General features: G+C 44.8%; 1 protein-coding gene across 1 annotated transcript; it reads right to left on the reverse strand.

Moving 5' to 3' along the window:
* Positions 1-3,632: 3,632 nt before the first annotated feature.
* Positions 3,633-12,856, reverse strand: LOC308347116 (keratin, type II cytoskeletal 2 oral-like; the record flags this gene model as incomplete). Its single annotated transcript, XM_080810263.1, has 9 exons — positions 3,633-3,895; positions 5,024-5,240; positions 5,730-5,855; positions 6,207-6,371; positions 6,864-6,959; positions 7,736-7,796; positions 8,964-9,184; positions 9,303-9,441; positions 12,813-12,856. 9 exons carry the CDS (start codon positions 12,854-12,856, stop codon positions 3,633-3,635), a joined length of 1,332 nt encoding a protein of 443 aa, XP_080666389.1.
* Positions 12,857-20,767: the final 7,911 nt, after the last annotated feature.

A 20,767-nucleotide genomic window follows, 5' to 3' on the forward strand; every position in this document is an offset into this window, starting at 1 on the left:
AGGTGTATTCAAGCAAAGCGGCGGTATGGTCCAGCATGGGGAAACACAAGTTCCTAATGGCTTGTATGAAATGGCACCAGCTCAGGATGAGTCAGCAGCAGGAAGGAGATGCCAAACTCACCTACAAGGTTGAAGGATACACAACAGGAAGCCCCATGCCCACTCTTTTCCTGGGCCAGTCAAACCACTCTTGGAAGTCTGGGTTGGGTTCCAGGCATCCAGAGGATGTGATGTGTATGGGAGAGCATCCCAAAGCAGAGTAGGAAATGGAAATATTCCACCTGGAGAAGGAATCCAATGAAGGGAAAAACCATCCTCAAATATTTGTAGACTGCCATGCATAAGAGGACTTAGGGTTGTTCCCTATGGCCACAGAGGGAAAAAACTTGGACCAATGAGTAGAATTTACAAGGTAGGACTCAGCTGAGCATCCTCTGTGCAAGAGAGGAGTTACCTTCCACAGAAAGATGGGCTGCTGATTGTGGAATCATGTTTTAGAGAAGACTTCAATGTCTAAATGGGGAATCCTTTTCAGGGCCTCTGAAGTCATTTCTAGCCTTGAGAGTCTGAATCTTCAGAAATTAATTAATAGTGGTAACCCTTGAAATAATAATGGTAATATCTCTGATTTATTGAGTACTTATCTTGTTCTAGGAGCTGTGCTGAGCTTTGACATGCATTATATTATTTAAGCAGTCCATCAGTCAACAAGTAAACATTTTCTGTCCAGTATTATATAACATACAAACAATATATGACATAGTCCCTCTCTTTAAAGAGCTTATAACCTAGTTACTAATCAAAATTTGCACACATGAATGAATATGAATATGAAGGGGTGCCTGGGTTGCTCCGTCATTAGGCATCTGCCTTCGGCTTGGGTCACTATCCCAGAGTCCTGGGATCGAGCCCTACATCGGGCTTCCTGCTCGGCGGGGAGGCCTGCTTCTCCCTCTCCTACTCCCCCTGTTTGTGTTCCCTCTCTCACTGTCTCTGTCAAATAAATAAATAAAATCTAAAAAAAAAAAAAGGTATATGCTATGGAGTATAATGCCTCCATCAGAAAGGATGAATACCCAACTTTTGTATGAACATGGACGGGACTGGTGGAGATTATGCTGAGTGAAATAAGTCAAGCAGAGAGAGTCAATTATCATATGGTTTCGCTTATTTGTGGAGCATAAGGAATAACACAGAGGACATGGGGAGATGGAGAGGAGAACAGATTAGGGAGAAATCAGAGGGGGAGACAAACCATGAGAGACTGTGGACTCTGAGAAACAAACTAAGGGTTTTGGAGGGGAGGGGTGTGGGAGGTTGGGTGAGCCTGGTGGTGGGTATTATGGAGGGCATGTATTGCATGGAGCACTGGGTGTGGTGCATAATCAATGAATTCTGGAAACACTGAAAAGAAATTTAAAAAATAAATAAAAATTTAAGAAAAAAATCTATATGAATATTTTCATTTTATAAAACACTTTTTCATGTATTCTTGGAAACATCTCTGAGAAGCAGATATTATTTTTATTACTACAATACTAACAGCTAATATTTTAAATCACTCTCTTCCTCTGTGAGTGCCCAGTTTCCAAATTGCTCATCATGAGCCTAGTTCTAATCAAGAGAAGACTATTTTCTCAATTTTCTTTATTTTTATTTTCCTCTTGTCCCAATAATAAAGGAGTTAAATTAAAAAATAATAATAATACAGGGACATCTGGTTGGCTCAGCCAGTTAAGCGTTTAACTCTGAATTTCAGCTCAGGTCATGATCTCAGGGTTGTGGGATCAAGCCCTGGGCTGAGCTTGGCACTGAGCATTTAGTCTCCTTGAGATTCTCTCTGTCTCCCTCTCCCTCTATCCCTTTCCCCCCATCCTTCCCCCCCCACACTCTCTCTCTAAAAATAATAATATAAATAATCCATGTTTTTAAAAAGGAAGCGAATATTCTAATAATCTAATGAAAAATATTCCCAGCAGCTGAGACAAAAAGGTAAACATGCTAAATTATGTAAGTTTTATTATCCATAAACACTTTGAGACTTTTTTGTTGTTCTTGGTTTTAAAGGGAACAAAACAAAATGGACAAGGTCTGGGTCTTTTTTAAAGTTGAGCTTTGAAACAAATGTTTACTTGATCTTTTTTTCCCTCTATTTTATTTTATTTTTTATTCTACCCTCTTTGTTTTATTGGAGCTTGTATTCTTCTTTTTTTAATTTAATTTAATTTTTTCAGTGTTTCGATATTCATTGTTTACTTGATCTTAAGCGGGAAATCTGTGAGTACATGCAAATAGTCAGAACTAAAGGTGGGACTGAGAAGTCAAGTTTGGAGGGACTGAGACAAGTGTCAGCCTCTTGAAATAGAAGAGTCCCCAGGTATCTGGACCAGATTTCAGAACCAAGGACAGAGCAGGAATCTGAATAAACTAAGCCTCTGCCTTCGAAGACCAAAGACATTCTACCCCCCAAATCTATCACACACACACACACACACACACACACACACACACACACACACACAAAGAAAAAACAAAATCACGCATATGACATTAGTATAAATGCAAGCTACAAGCATGGACTCTAGGCCCCAACCACTCAGGTTCAAACCCTGGCTGTACCACTTGCTAACTGCAACCTTTGGCATGGAATCATCTTTATGTCTCTGTGCTCCTTTTTCTCATCTATAAAGAGAGGATAATCATGCCTACCTCATGGGATCATTGTGAGGATTAAACTATTTATGTGTGAAATTCTCAGAACAATGTCTGAACAGGTGGAAATTACTAAATAAAACTTGGTTTCATTTATTGATTTTCCAGAGCCTTGACATCTCAGGTTGTGGGAGGAAGAGGGCGTCAGAATGCTGCAGAGTCTTACTGGGAAAGGGGGCAACTACCATTGAATCATAAGGAATGAGGACATAGGGATAGCTTTTGACCATATTCTCCCACCAAAGACCCCAAGGGAGGTGATAAAGAAAAGCCGCCCACTGAGGTGACCCAGACTTGACACTGCAGTTAGTCAGTTGGCTGCCACTGAGCCATTTGGAATTCTTGGCAAGGATTACTGTTGCCAGTATGAGAAGTGTTCCAGCCCTAGGGTGTGGCCTGCCCTGAGATAGATCCAGAAAAAGTGAAGTGAACTGCATGGCAGTTGGGCTAATTGTGAAGTCTGACCCAGTTGGCTTACCCCCAAAGACTCCCTCAGCACCCTCATCCTCTTCTTAACTCTCACTCACTCCATGCACAATGCTAACATAACTTCCTGCAGGCCACATTTTTAGTGTATTGCCCTCTGATTCAGCAAATATCATGGGTCCCTATTATTTTGAAAAACTCATAGAGTCAAATCCATCATCATCTATTGCAGTTTAATGAAGAAAAATTAACAGAGAGCAGAGAGGAGGCAAGGCAGAGTTTATATACAAGTGGACAATAGGTGGTAATGGGATGGGTGATGGGCTCAGGGAGAAACTCTTAAACTGAAGATGTCTACCTGGGCCCCTTCTTGGCTTTGAGCCTCCAAGCATATGAGAGTATAGTATCACCAGCCCTGGGGAGAGAGGAGCGATTGTAGAGAGGTGTGGCTAAAGGTAGGGGAAATTTCTACAGTCATGCATCAGGGCCCAGTCTCAGTATTTGATGCAGGAACGCTGGTCACTGCTGGCGGTGGTCTGCATAATCCTAGCTGAGGAGGAGGAGGAGCTGCCCAGTCTGGAACTCTGATCCATGGAGGCGCTTTTGCTTCTGGACTGGATGCCCTTCCTCACACTGGTGAATGCACAGTCACCTTGGATGCCCTGGTCACTTCTGTTGCCCCAGATGCCATTGCTGCTGCTGCGACTGCTGCCCCCAGCACTAATGCTCTTGTTGCCAGATGTGTGATTGACCACAACTGCAAAGAGAATGGGTTGTTCAATGCCACCTTGTCTGTCTAAATGCCCATTGCATGCATTCCTATCTAAGGAATGAGTGGCTGAGAAAAATCCAAAAAGAGGAAAAAAAAAAAAAAATATATATATATATATATATATATATATATATATATATATATATATATATATATCTCCATGGGTGGGAGTTCTTTATCTGAAGGCAAATCTAGGACATACACTGCACAGGACATTTGATAAGTCCTACCCAAATATGGATCTCCCTTTGCCCTTCCCTTTCTTTTACTCTGGCAATCAGGCTTTAGAAAAAGCAATTTGTGGATAGAAGAGCTGAAGCGAAGTCATGAGAAATCATGTCAAACACTAGAAATGGAATGCATAAGATACTCACGGATGCACACTGGGCTCTGACACTCCCCAGACATCCTGTTTAGGAAAATAAAGTAAATATCATGGAAAACTCATGGTGGCTCCTGTCAGCATCTCTGTTCAGAGTACAATATTATAAGCTGCAGCATCAGGGATTGAAGTTAGGCATGAGAAGGGCTTCCCTGAGGCTCTAGGATGGGGATGCAGAGGAACAGAGTTATAATGTGTCTCTAGATACTTGACTCTGCCATCACCTTGGTCTTGGTTCCCTCACTGGCAAAACTGGAATAATATACTTCTTTTTCAGTTTGTTGAGAAGAGTGAATTAAGCCACAAAGAATGTCTAGCACAGTGTCTGGCCTATACCAAAAGTGACACAGCTCTTATCTGTGCCAGAGATGGAGAGGCAAAGAAGAGTGACTGGTGTGGAGGGAAGTGGAAACCAGTTTGGAGAATAGGAGGAACAGGCTGCTAGGACAACCTAGTATCTATCTGTATTCTCCACCATATCAGGATTGGCTGGCATTGGCCTTTGGGGTGCACTACATGCCTGTTAGGAAGCTTTAAGTATTCAGCTCTAACAAAGTTGGTGTTCCTGAGCCCAAAGGGGTGAGTGCTAGACAGTATAATTCAGTTATTCAAGCATTTGTGGAGACCCTATTTTGTCCTCTGCCACTGTGTCTAACCAAGGACCATAAAATCATTTGAAACTTGATTCTCAAATTGTCCTCCTTGCCTTAGCCAGAGTCCTACCCACCTGCCCTCCTCGCCATCCAGCATCTTCTGGTAGGTGGCGATCTCCACATCCAGTGCCAACTTGATGTTCATCAGCTCCTGGTAGTCACGCAGGAGATGGGCCAAGTTTTCCTGGGCCTGCTGCAGGGCCTTCTTGAGCTCTGCCAACTTGGCCTGGGCATCTTTGAGTGTCCATTCACCCTGTTGTTCAGTGTCAGCAATTGTCGCCTGCAGGTTAGTATTCTGAAGAGGAGAGAGAAGAGAAGGGTTGAATCTCTAAAATCACCTGGGCACATGGCAGGTGACCATGCTAACTCCTTCTGCCCATATCACTCATATCCATGTAGCTACACGATGCTAGGAAATTCCAGTGTTCATTTGAATCCTTACCCAGAGATCCCAGAGGTATTGATCACCTGCTTCCCAATCTCTTAAAGGGGTATAATCTATGGTATGAAACCCCAGAAACTCAGTCCCACATATTTCATGGAGCCTTGGGGCCACAACAAATGAAATGAGGGAAGATCATTCTATCTTGAAGATGATGGGTAGGAATAAAGATAACATACATGAAGCCATCACTCTGTATAGTATTACCTGGGAAGCTCCATTGCAGCTTCCAATAAGTACCTGAAAGACTCTCCACCCTACTAGGTTCAGGTGTTCCATTGGCATCTCAGAGCACCACTGTTATCACAGTTAAAATCCCAGGCTTTGGGGAGTCACACCCACCTGCATCTTGATGCTCTCGATCTTGGTCCGCAGCCTCTGGACCATCCTGTTGAGCTCTGCAATCTTATTCTTGGTGCTCCTCAAGTCATCACCATACATGTTGGCTGTAGTCTGCAGCTCCCCAAGCTGGAAGGTAAGGAGCAGATAGGGAGAAATTATCCCTAACCCTCAAATACATGTGTATGAAAAAGAGAAAAGAAGTGCAGTCAATCCAGAAAGTCCTAATATTACACAGAAGTCCACCGGGCATTTAGAATGGAAAGGTTGACTTAACTAAAAATCAAAGTTGCCCTTAAAGATAACAGGCAGTAGAAAGGAAAACGTTGCAAGCCATAGGTATTTGTAAAAGATATTTCGGTGGGTTTCCACTGAACAAACTGCATTATCTGGGATGTTGCCAGGAAGGGCTGGAGGTGAAGGAGCAGGAGCCCTGGATAAATCTTGTGAGTCTAGACTGTTGCAGGGACTCCTATTTACCTTGACCTGGTATAGCCCCTCAGCCTCAGCCTTGATCCTCTGGGTGATCTCTTCATACTGGCCCTTGACCTCGGTGATGATGCTATCCAGGTCCAGATGCCGGTTGTTGTCCATGGACAGGATGATGGACATATCACTGGATTCTGACAGGACCTGGTTGTACTCCTACATGCACACAGGAACACACCATTGGGCAGTGTCATCATCTCTCTAGGAAGCCCTAAACCTTCCAAGCATTGGCTCTGGAATGTTGTGAGGTCAAAAAAATTAAATCTTACCGGAATGAAAGGAAGAGGACAAGACAGTGATCCAGAAACCAGGCAGTAAAAAAATTCCCAGCAGGCAGTGAAGGATTGCCCTTAACTCTCCTTTTACAGATTTCCCTTGAGAGCCTATGTACATGTGGATTCTAAAGGCATGGACTGCAGATTCTGAAAGCCTGGAGCCATGGAAGGAAGAAGAGGGAGAACATAAGCAATATGATTAAGGAGGTGTAAAATTGAAGAAATGAAGAAGAAATAGGGATAAAGATGGGAAAGACTGCAAATGCCTACTGCCAGATAGATTTCACAAAGGAAGCTGAATCCCCAGAATCAAGCAAGATTTGAGACCCTGTGTCACGGCTTCCACCCTACAGGACAGTATGAAGGTCCTTACAGCTTCAAAGAGGGCTCTCAGAAAGTTGACTTCACTGGTCAGGCTCTCCATTTTTATTTCCAAGTCCACTTTGGTCATGTAGGAAGTATCCACATCCTGAAAGTAAAAAACAGGGGCGCCTGGGTGGCTCAGTGGTTTAAGCCTCAGTCTTCGGCTCAGTTTATGATCTCAGGGTCCTGGGATCGAGTCCCGCATCAGTCTCTCTGCTCAGTGGGGAGCGGGCTTCCCCTGCTCTCTCTGCCTGCCTCTCTGCCAACTTGTGATCTCTCTCTCTGTCAAATAAATAAAATCTTAAAATAAAAAATAAAGTAAAAAAACAGAGAATTAGCCTGCTTAGCTTCAGTATTATTCTCATTCGTTACCATTGCATTTAATAACATTGGTATCATGTTTACATAGTTGAGGGACGAAAAATCATTTAAACCAGACCTTACACCTGTAGTAGAGAGTTTTGATAACTGAGCTCAGTGTTAGAAAAAATCACCACTATCCATTTTTGTAGCTTGGATAGTTAGGGTGGTAGTTATTAAGAGTTGCAATAAACTATAATGTGTAAGGACTGGCTCAAAGCAGTTTTGCAACTGTTGAGCCAAACACACTTGAGAGATATCCTAGCTACAGAAAACAAACACACACACACACACACACACACACACACACACACACACACAAAACAAAAAGCCCTCAGGGCATAGGCTCAGATGCAAGGCTGGCGTTGTTCTGGCCATCGACAACAGGACATTCGAAATTCTGCTCTGGACAAAGTGCTAGCCAGTCTCACATCCCTGGGAAGATACCACCATCCCTCCCACTTCCCTTGTGCCATGGGAGGATCCCTGTGACACCTTGTTCTTCCCCACTGGCCTGCTCACCTTCTTCAGAATCATGAAGTCATTCTCAGCCTCTGGGCCCTTATTAAGCTCATCATTGTACCTACAAGAAAGGAGAGAGGTCATGTTCGAGGGTGACTGAGCCAAGTGTATGTGCCCATGTGCCCAGAGAAAGTTCTTTATTCCAGAGGGTGGTGTGTAACCTAGGGCAGAGATGCAGGTGACTATTCCCTGGATAAGACCAAACTAAAGCCAGTTGAGTGGCATGCTTTATTAAAATGGTAGGGTCTTTAAGAGCACACTGGCACCTCATTTCTGACACTCCAGAATATTGGAAATAGAAGATAAAACAAGTGATGGAATTAGCACATAAACCCTGGTGTCCTTGGGCAACACATTCATGCAGGTCTCTGAATTCTCTACTGCAAGGACTCAGGCTAGTCCTCATGAACAAAAAACCTGTGGTCACTCCCAAGGCCACCTCCCACCTACACCTGAAGCTCCCAGCTGTTCCCTTCTCCATCTGTATCCTACATCCCCTTGAATCTCCCTCATCACCCAGCACAAACGCATTCTCTAACTAGTTATCACTCTTGGCAGTATGTTAGAATCACCTGAGGCTCTATAAAAGCTACCAGTGCCTGGATCCCATGCCTAGAAATTCTGATTCAATGAGTCATGTGTGCAACCTGGACATACAGAATTTATAAAGCTTCCAAAGTGATTCCAGTAAGCAGCACAGTATAAGACCCACTGTTGTTGGGGCACCTGGGTGGCTCAGTGGGTTAAAGCCTCTGCCTTCGGCTCAGGTCATGAGCCCAGGTTCCTGGGATCAAGCCCCACATCGGGCTCTCTGCTCAGCAGTGAGTCTGCTTCCCCCCACCTCTCTCTCTGCCTGCCTCTCTGCCTACTTGTGATCTCTGTTTGTCAATTAAAAAAAAAACAAAAAACAAAAAACAAAAAACAAAAAACAAAAAAACAAAACACTGTTGTTAATGCCAAAGTGTCTCATATCTATCTCTGTCTAAAGGGGGCCCCCTTGAAGCCCACACTCTGACATACATCTCATTCTCCTTGGCACCAACACAAATATCAAAAGAGAGCAGATCCTCCTTCATCAGACCCGCATCCTGACACCCCATCCTGCGGCCTACAGATTCCTTGAGGACATGCACAAACAACTTCCCAGCCGAAAAGCCTCCACACCTCCTGACCTACACCACAATCACTTAGACCCAGTGGCTGCTTCCCCAGCACCTCCATCACTCACTTCCTCTTATACTCCTCCACAAGTGTTTGCATTGTGCTCAGTTCCCCATCCAGCTGACCCTGCTCACTCAGCAGCCTGTCCAGGTGGGCCTGGAGGCAGCTGGTATAAGACTCAAAGAAAGACTGCAGGTCATTGTCGCTGGCCCTGGAGATGGCCGATTGCTCCTGCAGGAGGCACCACCTGGTCTCCAGCACCTTGTTCTCCTGCTCCAGGAACTGCACCTGTGGTCAACCAGGGAACAGAGGTCATGGCCTACCCAGCCTCTGGCTCATGGGCAGACCCACAGCCCCAACCTATGCCTCATGTTTCCAGGCCCCCCTCCCTACCATGAGCCCTCACCTTGTCGATGAAAGAGACAAACTTGTCATTGAGAGTCTTGATCTGCTCCTTCTCTTGGATCTTCATCTCCCTGATCTGAGGGTCAATCCCCATGTTCTGGGGCTGAAGGAGGCTCTGATTGATGGTCACCTCCTGGACACTGAGGGGAAAGCCCCCTAAACCCCCAAGGCCTGAAGCTCCTCCAGGAATGCTACCCAAACCACCAGGTCTTCCTCCATTGCTAATGGAGCCTCTTCCAGAGCTACCTCTCATGCCCCTTCCTCCAGCCCCACATAGACTCCCTCCAAAGGCACCTGAGCAACCCCATGCTGAGCTCCCAGTCTGGACAGCACCTCTGGCCACACTGAGCAAGACCTTCTTGCTCCCCTTAAGGCTGTACAGGCTCTGGCTGCCAAAGGTACCCCCTACCATGACACAGGCTGTGGAGGTCCTGCCTCCTCCAGAGCATGAGGCTGACTGGGACTTAGTGGGGCTGATACAGCTCTGGCCAGACACCACAACAGCAGAGCATCCCCTAGAGCCCTTGGTGGCCTGAGACAACCTGCTGGAATGCTGGCTCATCATTTTCTCTGGGCACAGGAAGATGTCCTGGGTCAGAAGCCTCTGAGGAAAGGGCACCTTCTGACACAGGGAGATAGGTGGCCCCTTTTATAGGCTCCAGTGAACTGGTTCATTAATTTGATGATTTCCAGGGTTTCATTCACTGGCTACAGCTAATCCCCACACCAATTTCCTTCGCTGTAATCCCAGAGTCTCCATTTCAAGTCTTTCCTGTAATTATCCTTGTGCAGAATTTATGTCCTACCAAACCAGGGCCCTCCCTTGATGAATGAGCTCGGTTCCTGCCAGGCATGGCCCAGTCCCAGGGCCCCAGGCACCAGCTTTTCAGGAGGCAGCAGGTTCAATTAGGTGACTCTGTGGCTTTTTCATTCCCCCAAACACCTGGGCGTCCTCTCGTGTCGCTAAGCTGTCTGCCTCCCAGAATGAATGAGGCGCACACAGATTCCTGTGTTTAGGAGAGACAGAGTGGAGAGTGAGCTCCCTCCTACCTGTAGCACCTCCAAATCTCACAGTGTGTATCCATGGAACTCACCAGAAAGCCTCTGTTGGTTTGTCCCTGGCTCTGTGACACAAGCAGCTCCTCTGGTATCCCAGTCACAGAGGGGCAGGTGTCAGGTGAGAATGTTCCAGACTGATCCAGAGGCCTAAGTGAGTGGACTAGATACTAGAGCCTTAGCACTGTTCACCACTGGGGTGACCAGGAGAATTCTAATGTCCCTTTCTCTCTCCCCTGGCTCCCTGCATGGTGTTATTGCTCCTGTTCAACTTGCTGCCCAGGTGGACCCACATCCCCTATTTCACTCCCACAACAGGTCTCTTCCTCTTTCAAATATGCCTCCTCGATCCCCTTTCCGGGAAACCTCCCCCTTTCAGGCTCTTGTGGTTCCTACTGTCTGCATTCCCCTCCTTCCTCTTCCCTGCATGAAGGCTGTAGCCCTGTCCCTTTGACAATAGGCACCATGATAGCTGGGACTTATCTGTCTGGTCCAACAGTACCCCCATCGCCCAGCACAATGCCTAGTCCGTCATGGCTCACAGGTTTTGTAGAATGAATGGCTGCCCAGCTTTTCCTACTTCTGGTACTGCCCCTCTATGTGGGTCCCTATACGTGTCCCACCTCCATCATCACACTGGACAAGAAAGCCTTGTCCCTTAAGACACTCACCCATCCAATCCATCTCTTACCCCAAGCTCAGGACAAAGCCCTGTAACTGTGAGCTCAGGATAGCGATTTAAGACACAAACTGTTAAATTAGCTGCCATTTGTGTGGATGGCTTCCCTCTCTGCTAAAAATGCCACCTGTGTATCAGGCCCATTTTAAGTGTACAGGAAATGCAGCCAGATAGCCCACAGGTGGGTGAAAGGACCCAACTGATCAGAAGGCCTTGAACCTCCCTTGAACTCCTACATTCTATTACCCTTCATAAACCCCCGCACATCCCACCTTGGATGCTTGTGGTGAAAGTCTGACCCCCTTGAGGGGCTGGGGAGAGAGGCTCCATTGTCCTCAAAATAAACAAAAGACGGGTGATTCCATTAAGAACTCCACACTTGCGGTAATAGCAATAGCCATCCTAGCTACAAGGAGAGATCAGAATCTGGTGGTTTCTGGTGAACACAGGCCAAGGAAAAGGACACAATACAGTGAGGGGATGGGGAAGGCCTTTCCTACAGAGCAGTTAGAAGAGCTGGAGCACTCCTGGCTGCTGTAGCATCTCCTCTAGAAGGAAAGGAGGTCGTGATTGGGTGTCAGACACAAGTCCACTGCCACCTGACCCTGTGTGAGGGACTTGAGTACCTTCTAGTTACATGTGGTAGAAGGAAGGAAGAAAGAAAAGGAAGGAGGGAGGGAAGGAGGGGAGGGGATAAAGAGAGGGAGGGAGGGGATGGAGGGAGGCAGACAAGCCCAAGTGTACTACAGTTTACAAAGTTACTCCTGCCTCTGGTAGGAGCTTACACTGGGCTTGGAACACACATTTGTTCACACCTTGGCATCTGCATGGACCTAACACCATGCCTTGCCTCTACAGGGAATAGCTCATGGGATGGCAAGTCAGTTCTCAAAGATGTGTGGGAAGCATATTCACTGCAAGGCATATAAGACAGCATGAGAGCTAAAGTTTAAACAAAAACAGGTCTATCCAGCATTTATTGAGCATCTATTTTATCATAGAATAAGGAGTTCAGAGGAAGGAGAAGATGTCTTCTATATATCTAAGAGGCAGTCTGACACTCTTACTCAGAACACAAGACATGCACAGATGGAGCCACATGTATACTGCAGTTACAAGAGGGGATGGAATTGGGAACTGTGGTGGGGCGTTAGCCATGGAAGGCTTCCCCGAGGAAGCCAATTTGAAGTAGACAGACAGTATCCCATGTTAGGATGAAGAGATTTGCAAGAACCAGTTTGTGCAGCAAACATTATAGCTTTATTCAAAGCGAGATCATCAGAAGCTACTGAAAGCAACAGAGGGGAGCATGTTATATACAGAGATGCAGGGGCATGTGCCAGCCTGACCCATTGCATGGGAAGAAATTGTGCTTGTCACAGCAACCTGGCAAACTGTGGTGGGTCATGGAATTGGACGTGGTTCACTTCTCCCCCAAAGACCCACCCAGAGCCTCTAGTCTCTCCTTGCTCTCCCATACACTCCTACATCGCTGCCAACATGATCTTATGCAAATACCACTTTCAACATGTCACTCTCCTACTCAGAAAATGACTAGGCTTCATGTTCTAGAAGAATGACCTTCTCTTGACCTATAACACCCTTCCACCTCTGCCCCTTGTTCCTTCCTTCCTCCTTCATGCCTCACTTTATTATTAAGGCCTTACCACTCCCTCCAAGCCAATTTCTTGCTATTGTTTGGTGGGAAATTGGGCCAAACCACCTCTGAGTTTTCTTCCATCCTTGGGGTTCTGGGATCCCATGATGCTCCCACACTTTCCCTCACCATCATCCTTGGAGAGGTCCACCTCTGAGAGCATGACGCACCCCACATCCTGGCCTGGGGATTCCTTGATCTTCTCAGTTTCACTCGTCTTCCTCCTCCACCTCAGCCACACACTCAGGGCCATGACCTTGATCATCACAAAGAACTGTTCCCTTTTGGGAGCTTAAACATCAAATCCCCACTCTCTGGCCACAACCTTTCATCCTTCAGCTTATTTTCACCTACCTCCCACCACACCTGCTCTTTATTCTTATAAATACTCCCATTGTCTTCATCCCTTCATTTTCTCCCAGTCTGTTAGCCCTCTCCTGGCCTCTTTTCCTGTTCTTCCCAATCTAAGTATTATTCATTCAACAAATATTTTCTTTTTATTTTTTTTCAGCATTCCAAATTCATTGTTTATGCACCACACCCAGTGCTCCATGCAATACATGCCCTCCATAATATCCACCACCAGGCTCACCCAACCCCCCATTCCCCTCCCCTCCAAAACCCTCAGTTAGTTTTTCAGAGTCCACAGTCTCTCGTGGCTTGTCTCCCCCTCTGATTTTCCCCAAATCACTTCTCCTCCCCATTTCCTAATGCCTTCTGTGTTATTCCTTATGCTCCACAAGTAAGTGAAACCATATGATAATTGAATCTCTCTACTTGACTTATTTCACTTATTTCATTCAGCACAATCTCTTCCAGTCCCATCCATGTTGATACAAAAGTTGGGTATTCATCCTTTCTGATGGAGGCATAATACTCCATTGTATGTATGGACCATATCTTCTTTATCCATTCGTCCGTTGAAGGGCATCTTGTTTCTTTCCACAGTTTGGCGACTGTGGCCATTGCTGCTATGAACACTGGGATACAGATGGCCCTTCTTTTTACTACATCTGTATCTTTGGGGTAAATACCCAGTAGTGCAATTGCAGGGTCATAGGGTAGCTCTATTTTTAATTTCTTAAGGAACCTCCACACTGTTTTCCAACTTGCATTCCAACCAACAGTGTAAGAGTGTTCCCCTTTCTCCACATCCTCTCCAACACTTGTTGTTTACTGTCTTGTTAATTCTGGCCATTCTAACTAGTGTAAGGTCTGTGTAGTGTAGTGTAAGTGTCTGTTCATGTCTTCTGCCCATTTTTTGACGTGATTATCTGTTTTGTGTGTGTTGCGTTTGAGGAGTTCTTTATAGATCTTGGATGTCAGCCTTTTGTCTGCAGTGTCATTTGCAATTATCTTCTCCCATTCCGTGGGTTGCCTCTTTGTTTTGTTGACTGTCTCCTTTGCTGTGCAGAAGCTTTTGATCTTGATGAAGTCCCAAAAGTTCATTTTCACTTTTGTTTCCTTTGCCTTTGGAGACATATCTTGAAAGAACTTGCTGTGGCCGATGTCAAAGAGGTTACTGCCTATGTTCTCCTCTAGGATTTTGCTAGATACCTGCCTCACATTGAGGTCTTTTATCCATTTCAAGTTTATCTTTGTGTATGGTGTAAGAGAATGGTCAAGTTTCATTCTTCTACACATAGCTGTCCAATTTTCCCAGCACCATTTATTGAAGAGACTGTCTTTTTTCCACTGGATATTTTTTCCTGCTTTGTCAAAGATATTTGACCATAGATTTGCGGGTCCATATCTGGGCTCTCTACTCTGGTCTATGTGTCTGTTTTTGTGCCAGTACCATGCTATCTTGGTGATCACGGCTTTGTAGTAAAGCTTGAAATCAGACAATGTGATGCCCCCAGTTTTGTTTTTCTTTTTCAACATTTCCTTAGCAATTTGGGGTCTCTTCTGGTTCCATACAAATTTTAGGATTGTTTGTTCCAACTCTTTGAAAAATCCCGGTGGAATTTTGATCAGGATGGCATTGAAAGTATAGAAGGCTCCAGGCAGTATAGACATTTTAACAATGTTTATTCTTCTGATCCATGAGCATGGAATGCTCTTCCACCTTTTATGTCTTCTACAATTTCTTTCATGAGTGTTCTGTAGTTCCTTGAGTACAGATCCTTTACCTCTTTGGTTAGGTTTATTCCCAGGTATCTTATGGTTCTTCATGCTATAATAAATGGAATTGATTCTCTAATTTCCCTTTCTATATTTTCATTGTTAGTGCATAAGAAAGCAACTGATTTCTGTACATTGATTTTGTATCCTGCCACATTACTGAATTGCTGTACGAGTTCTAGTAGCTTGGGGGGCGGGGTCTTTGGGGTATTCCATATAAGGTATCATGTCATCTGCGAAGAGAGAGAGAGGTTGACTTTTTCTTTGCCAATCTGAATACCTTTTATTTCTTTTTGTTGTCTGATTGTTGTTGCTAGGACTTCTAGTTCTAAACGATTTGTAGAAACCAATGAGAATGAAGACACTTCAGTCCAAAGCCTATGGGATACACCAAAGGCGATCCTAAGGGGAATTCATAGCCATCCAAACCTCCCTCAAAAAAACTAAAAATCCAGAATACACCAGTTCTCTTTACACCTTAAAGAACTGGAGAATCAACAATAAATTAAGCCAATCCCACACACAAGAAGGGAAATAATCAAGATTAGAGCAGAGATCAATGAGATAGAAACTAGAGATACAGTAGAACGCATCAACAAAACTAGAAGCTGGTTTTCTGAGAGAATCAATTAGACCAATAAACCAGGGGCACCTGGGTGGCTCAGTGGGTCAAAGCCTCTGCCTTCAGCTCAGGTCGTGATCTCAGGGTCCTGGGATCGAGCCCTGAATCGGGCTCTCTGCTCAGCAGGGAGCCTGCCTCCCCCACCTCTCTCTGCCTGCCTCTCTGCCTACTTGTGATTTCTGTCTGTCAAATAAATAAATAAAATCTAAAAAAAATCAATAAACCATGGGACAAACTAATCCAAAAGAAAAGAGGGAGGACCCAAATTAATAAAACTATGAATGAAAAGGGAGAAATCATGACCAACACCAAGGAGATAGAAACAATCATCAGAAATTATTATCAACAGTTATATGCCAATAAGTTAAGCAACCTAGATGAAATGGATGCATTCCTGGAAACCTATAAACTTCCAAAACTGAATCAGGAAGAAATTGACAACCCGAATAGATCAATATTTAGTAACGAGATTAAAGCAGTGATCAAAAAACTCCCAAAAAACAAGAGCCCAGGACCTGATGGATTCCCTGGAGAATTCTACCAAACATTCAAAGAAGAAATAATACCTATTCTCCTGAGACTGTTGCAAAAAATAGAAACAGCAGGAAAACTTTATGAAACCAGCATTACCCTGATCCCCAAACCAGGCAAAGACCCCACCAAGAAGGAGAATTTCAGACCAATATCCCTGATGAATACGATGCCAAGATTCTCAACAAGATCCTAGCCTATAGGATCCAACAGTACATTAAAGAGATTATCCCCCATGACCAGGTGGGATTTATCTATGGGATGCGAGCATGGTTCAACATTCACAAATCAATCAATGTGATGGAACAAATCAGTAAGAGAAGGGAGTAGAACCACATAGTCCTCTCAATTGATGCAGAAAAAAGTTTTTGACAAGATACAGCATCCATTCCTGATTAAAACGATTCAAAGTATAGGGATAGAGGGAACATTCCTCAGCTTCATAAAATCTATCTATGAAAACCCCACAATTAATATCATCCTCAATGGGGAAAAGCTGACAGCCTTCCCTTTGAGATCAGGAACACAACAAGGATGTCCACTCTCGCAACAAATACTTTTTGAACATCTATTATGTGCCGGGCACTGAGCTGGTGGTAGGGAATGGTGAACAAAATGAATGCTGTCCCATCCCTCATGAAAAGAGTCTAGTAACCATCTGAATGACTCTCTCACCAGCATCCTCCATTTCCTTATGTTACTAACGCTTCCACCATCAGCCTAACAAAGTCCTCTGTCTAAGACAAAGCTGCAGCCTTCTTTTCCCCTCCTATCACAAAAGCTGTACACTGCTGTGGGAATCACACAAGTATGTAATCTGGGGCACAACTGAGTCCTGATTTCCATTTTGGTTGGATGCTCAATCCCTCTCTTGTCCTGTCAGCTTCTTATTCATGGCCTTAACCTCTGCCCCAAACCTCCACTACTCTTCTCCAGCCCCTTCTCAGTCCCCACCTTCTGCCTGCAGAAGATGACTTGGTTTCCTACTTCCCTGAGAAAATTCAGGTTGTCAGAAGTGACCTCCTTTTGACATCTCTTCCATGTCTTCACTCTTAGCTGCCTCCACACTCACCTTATTTTTCTTCCTCTTGTACAAGGCTACAAGAATCCTCCCCACATGCCTCCACTAGTTCTGCACTCAATCAGTTACCTTCCTTCCCACCATATCCTCAATGTCCTCTACGGCCAAGTCTTTCCCATCTTTAAGGTCCCTCTCTTGACCCCATGACACTTTCTTGCTACTATTGTTTGTCTCTTCCCCTTCTCAATTAAAGATCAGAAGGGTAATCCAAATTCACAGTGTACATTTCCCCATCACTGGTCAACTTCTAAACTCATGAAATCTTGCTCTGCACATAATCCCTGCATCATGGACACCACACTCCTAAGAGTACATTTCTTCCCAGCTTCCTGAAAGCCAAATCCAAGAGATACCCTTAGGCCCTCATCCTCCCAGATCTCTCTGTGTCTACAGTTGAAACATGGTATTAGTATGTTGCTACACATAAACCATTGTTTTCATTATCATTTCAATAGCTTTATAATGAAGTTAACATACACATAAAATAATGTGTAATATGATAACTTTATATTAATACTTTTAATCTTTTCATTCCTTAAAGGGTTACAATCCACACAAATATATTCCCATTCTTAATCCTCATGTAATATGGTAAATTTCTTTTGGATGTGGTGGATAAACTACGGATAGATCCAATTTGTCAGGAATATGGGCAAAGCATTCCTTGCTGTAGAGAGCACATACCCATCTTTTGCAGGCTCAAGTGAATCTAAAACCCTAAGATTCTGTTGGACCTTGGGCCACTGAAGAGAAGGTTAAAAGAAGTGGTGGCCAACCCTGGATGAAAAGCTGTAGAGGCAGTCCAGCTGCAGAGGCTAGAGATCAAAGAATCAACAAAGAATTAGAGATATTTTCCCTGATCCCCAGATCTCAGAGCTCAGACACAAACTACCAGATCTGTCATGTACATTTGTGTAGATTGTGTCCCGTACAAGAGTTCCGGGTGATGAGTGTGAAAAGGGACCAAAATCTAGCCCATACTCTGGTCACCAACCTGTGTGCTGTGGCATGAGCTGTGTCCATCCCAAGTGAAGGCATCTTTTACCTTACATAAAGTGCTGTCCTCTGCCGAGACAGTGGAGTTGTGTCTGCACAGAGTGGAGATCTATTTCTAATTCACAAAAAGAATTAGGCCAAGGAGACCTTGGAGCACCAGATCTGGACATCATGAGTCTTGTTGCAGAAAATATCCTCTACTAGAAAACCTTCTCTTCCCTTGTATCCCACTGGTCTTTGGGTCAGTCAAGCCATGTTGTAGTAAAACTGCCTGAGTTTCAGCTCCTAGTTATATGACTTTCATAAGTCGTTTAACACGCTGTGCCTTGGTTTCCATCAAAAAGATAAAGATAAAAATATGATCTACCTCATAGTGTGGTTGTAAGGATTATTTTAGAGCAGGTCCTAGGGCATAATAAGCACTCAGTACACATTAGCTCTTAGCTAATTGTGTCATCCTATGTACAATGACAGATAATCTTCTCTTGAATATCAACCAAACATAACTGCCTCTCACCAGAGTCCTCATTAAGGGTGTGTCTGTGTGTTTGCAGGGGTGTGGGGTGGGGGAAGGGATGTCCTATTGCTGTTTAGTGTGTTAAAAAGAAAACTACAGGCCCCAAATTAGTATCATTTAGGACAAGATAGCAAACCAAGACTTAGTACTTAAACTAACTGCACTTTTTAACTGCCCCTTCCCAGTAGTATAACCTTTAGCCAGTCAATGCAGAATTTCCTGGGCAATACAATTTACTGACAGACCCCTCCCCCTTCCATTCCTAGGTCACCTTGCCTAGACAATGCGTTCCTTGCTAATAAATTCCTTTCTCTCTATTTTTTTTCTTATGTCCTCTCTCTGTCTTTAAAATCCTTTCATTTAGTTCAATGGAGCTCCCCTATACTTGCTACAGGGAATACTGCCCAATTCTTGAATCATTTAATAAAGCCAATTAGATCTTCACATTTACGCAACTGAATTTTGTTTTTTAACAAGTGCTTCTATATTTCAAAAAGGCAGGCATGTGGGTGTGAGTGTGTGTGTCTCTGTGTGTGTAGGTATGTGGTGGGCGAAGCAGGGATTACAGTCAGAAGACTCAGATGCATCAGTCATGTGTGGGTGGGGAAATTGGGTAGACCCACTCAACTCTGTTAAAATGTGTACTTGGGGCACCTGGGTGGCTCAGGTAGTTGAGCATCTGACTCTTGATTTCAGCTCAGGTCATAATATCAGGGTCATGAGATCAAGGCCCATGTCAGGCTCCACACTAGGTATGGAGCCTGCTTGGGATTCCTTCCCATCCTCTAAACCTCATCTCTCTCTCTCATTCTCTCTCAAAAAGAAATTTGTACTTAATTCTAACTGAATAACAATAATTATGCAAAGCTGAAAACAACTGTTAGAAATGCCTCATCCCAGGTTTTCTTTGTACTTCCATCACAAAGGATTATTGTTGGACAGCTAAGACCTCCATCTTAATTATCAGTTTCTCTGGGCAAAGGCATGAAATAAAGTTATGGGCTTTCAAGTGTGGACTGCATATGCTTTGACTGAATAACTGCATCCTTAATAAGTCAGAACCTGGCTTGAAACAACCAAAAGACTAGTCTAAACAGTAGCATGAGAAAGGAGCTCTAATGCACACTTTTTGCCCATTGCTCTCCCCAGTTACCAGTAAAGGATAGATTGGAGGAGGTTAGCCCCAACATCCTGGAGCCAGGGAAAATGCTTAGAAGTTTATTTCCATCAGCCAGAGATCAGTTAATAAGAGTCTTGACTTCACTGACCTTGGGCACCACAGTGGAGTCCTCAGAAACCCAGCTGAGGGGAAGGAAGGGGATGTCCAGAATGAACAGACAGGTTAGGAAGTGGGCTGGGGAGACTGACCCAGTTAGCACATCGGCCCCTGCCCCAGCCCCAGCTCAGCTTTTCTGAATGTCCCAGGCAAGGTTTACAACTAATCAGATGATAGCAAGCCAGGCAAGCCCACTCCCCTCCAAATCCCTACAGAATTTTGTAATGACATCTTGGGTATAAGCCATGGGCTGCCCACTGCCCCTGGTTCTTCACCTCCAGGGGCTTCAAGGATCCTTAGGGTCTTCTCCACTCTCCCTGGCGGAACTGGCTCTTACTTGAAGAGAGGCATCCTCCTCATTCAAATCCCAGTCAAGCAACCACCTGGCTGCTCCTTCAGCCCTTCTCAGGTCAGATTCCCAGGAAACAGATTCTGAGATGGAAACAGTGGTCAGAAAATGTGCTGGAGTTATCTTAGGACCAATGCTAAAGGGGAATAAATGAAGTAGGATTGGGGTTGGAGGGCCATCCGCAACAGACCCCTCAACTTCTGGGGCTGACCCTGCTTCTATGTCAATCTTAGCATTGACACATTATCTCATCTACCATTATCTCCTTATCTCATCTACCACTGCAGACAAGATTTTGAGTTGGCTCCTCCCCACTTGGAACTTACCCCACTTCCCTGCAATCCTGTTAGCCTCCCCCTCCACCCCACCCCCACACGAGTGCGCAGGTGCAGATTTGCGGGCTCCTGGGCTCGGAGGGAAGCCAGTCAGCCACTAGCCGGGGCCGGTGGGAGCTGCAGAAGTCTCTGAAGAAGAGAGTATCGCACTATCTCTTCCGCCTCTGAAGCCGAATTTGATGCTAGGGTTGGATTTATGGAGGACGTTGTCATGGATGGAGGGTTCTACGTACTGCTGAGAAG

Source organism: Martes martes, assembly GCF_963455335.1.
Source record: "Martes martes genome assembly, chromosome: 8".
NCBI lineage: Eukaryota > Metazoa > Chordata > Mammalia > Carnivora > Mustelidae > Martes > Martes martes.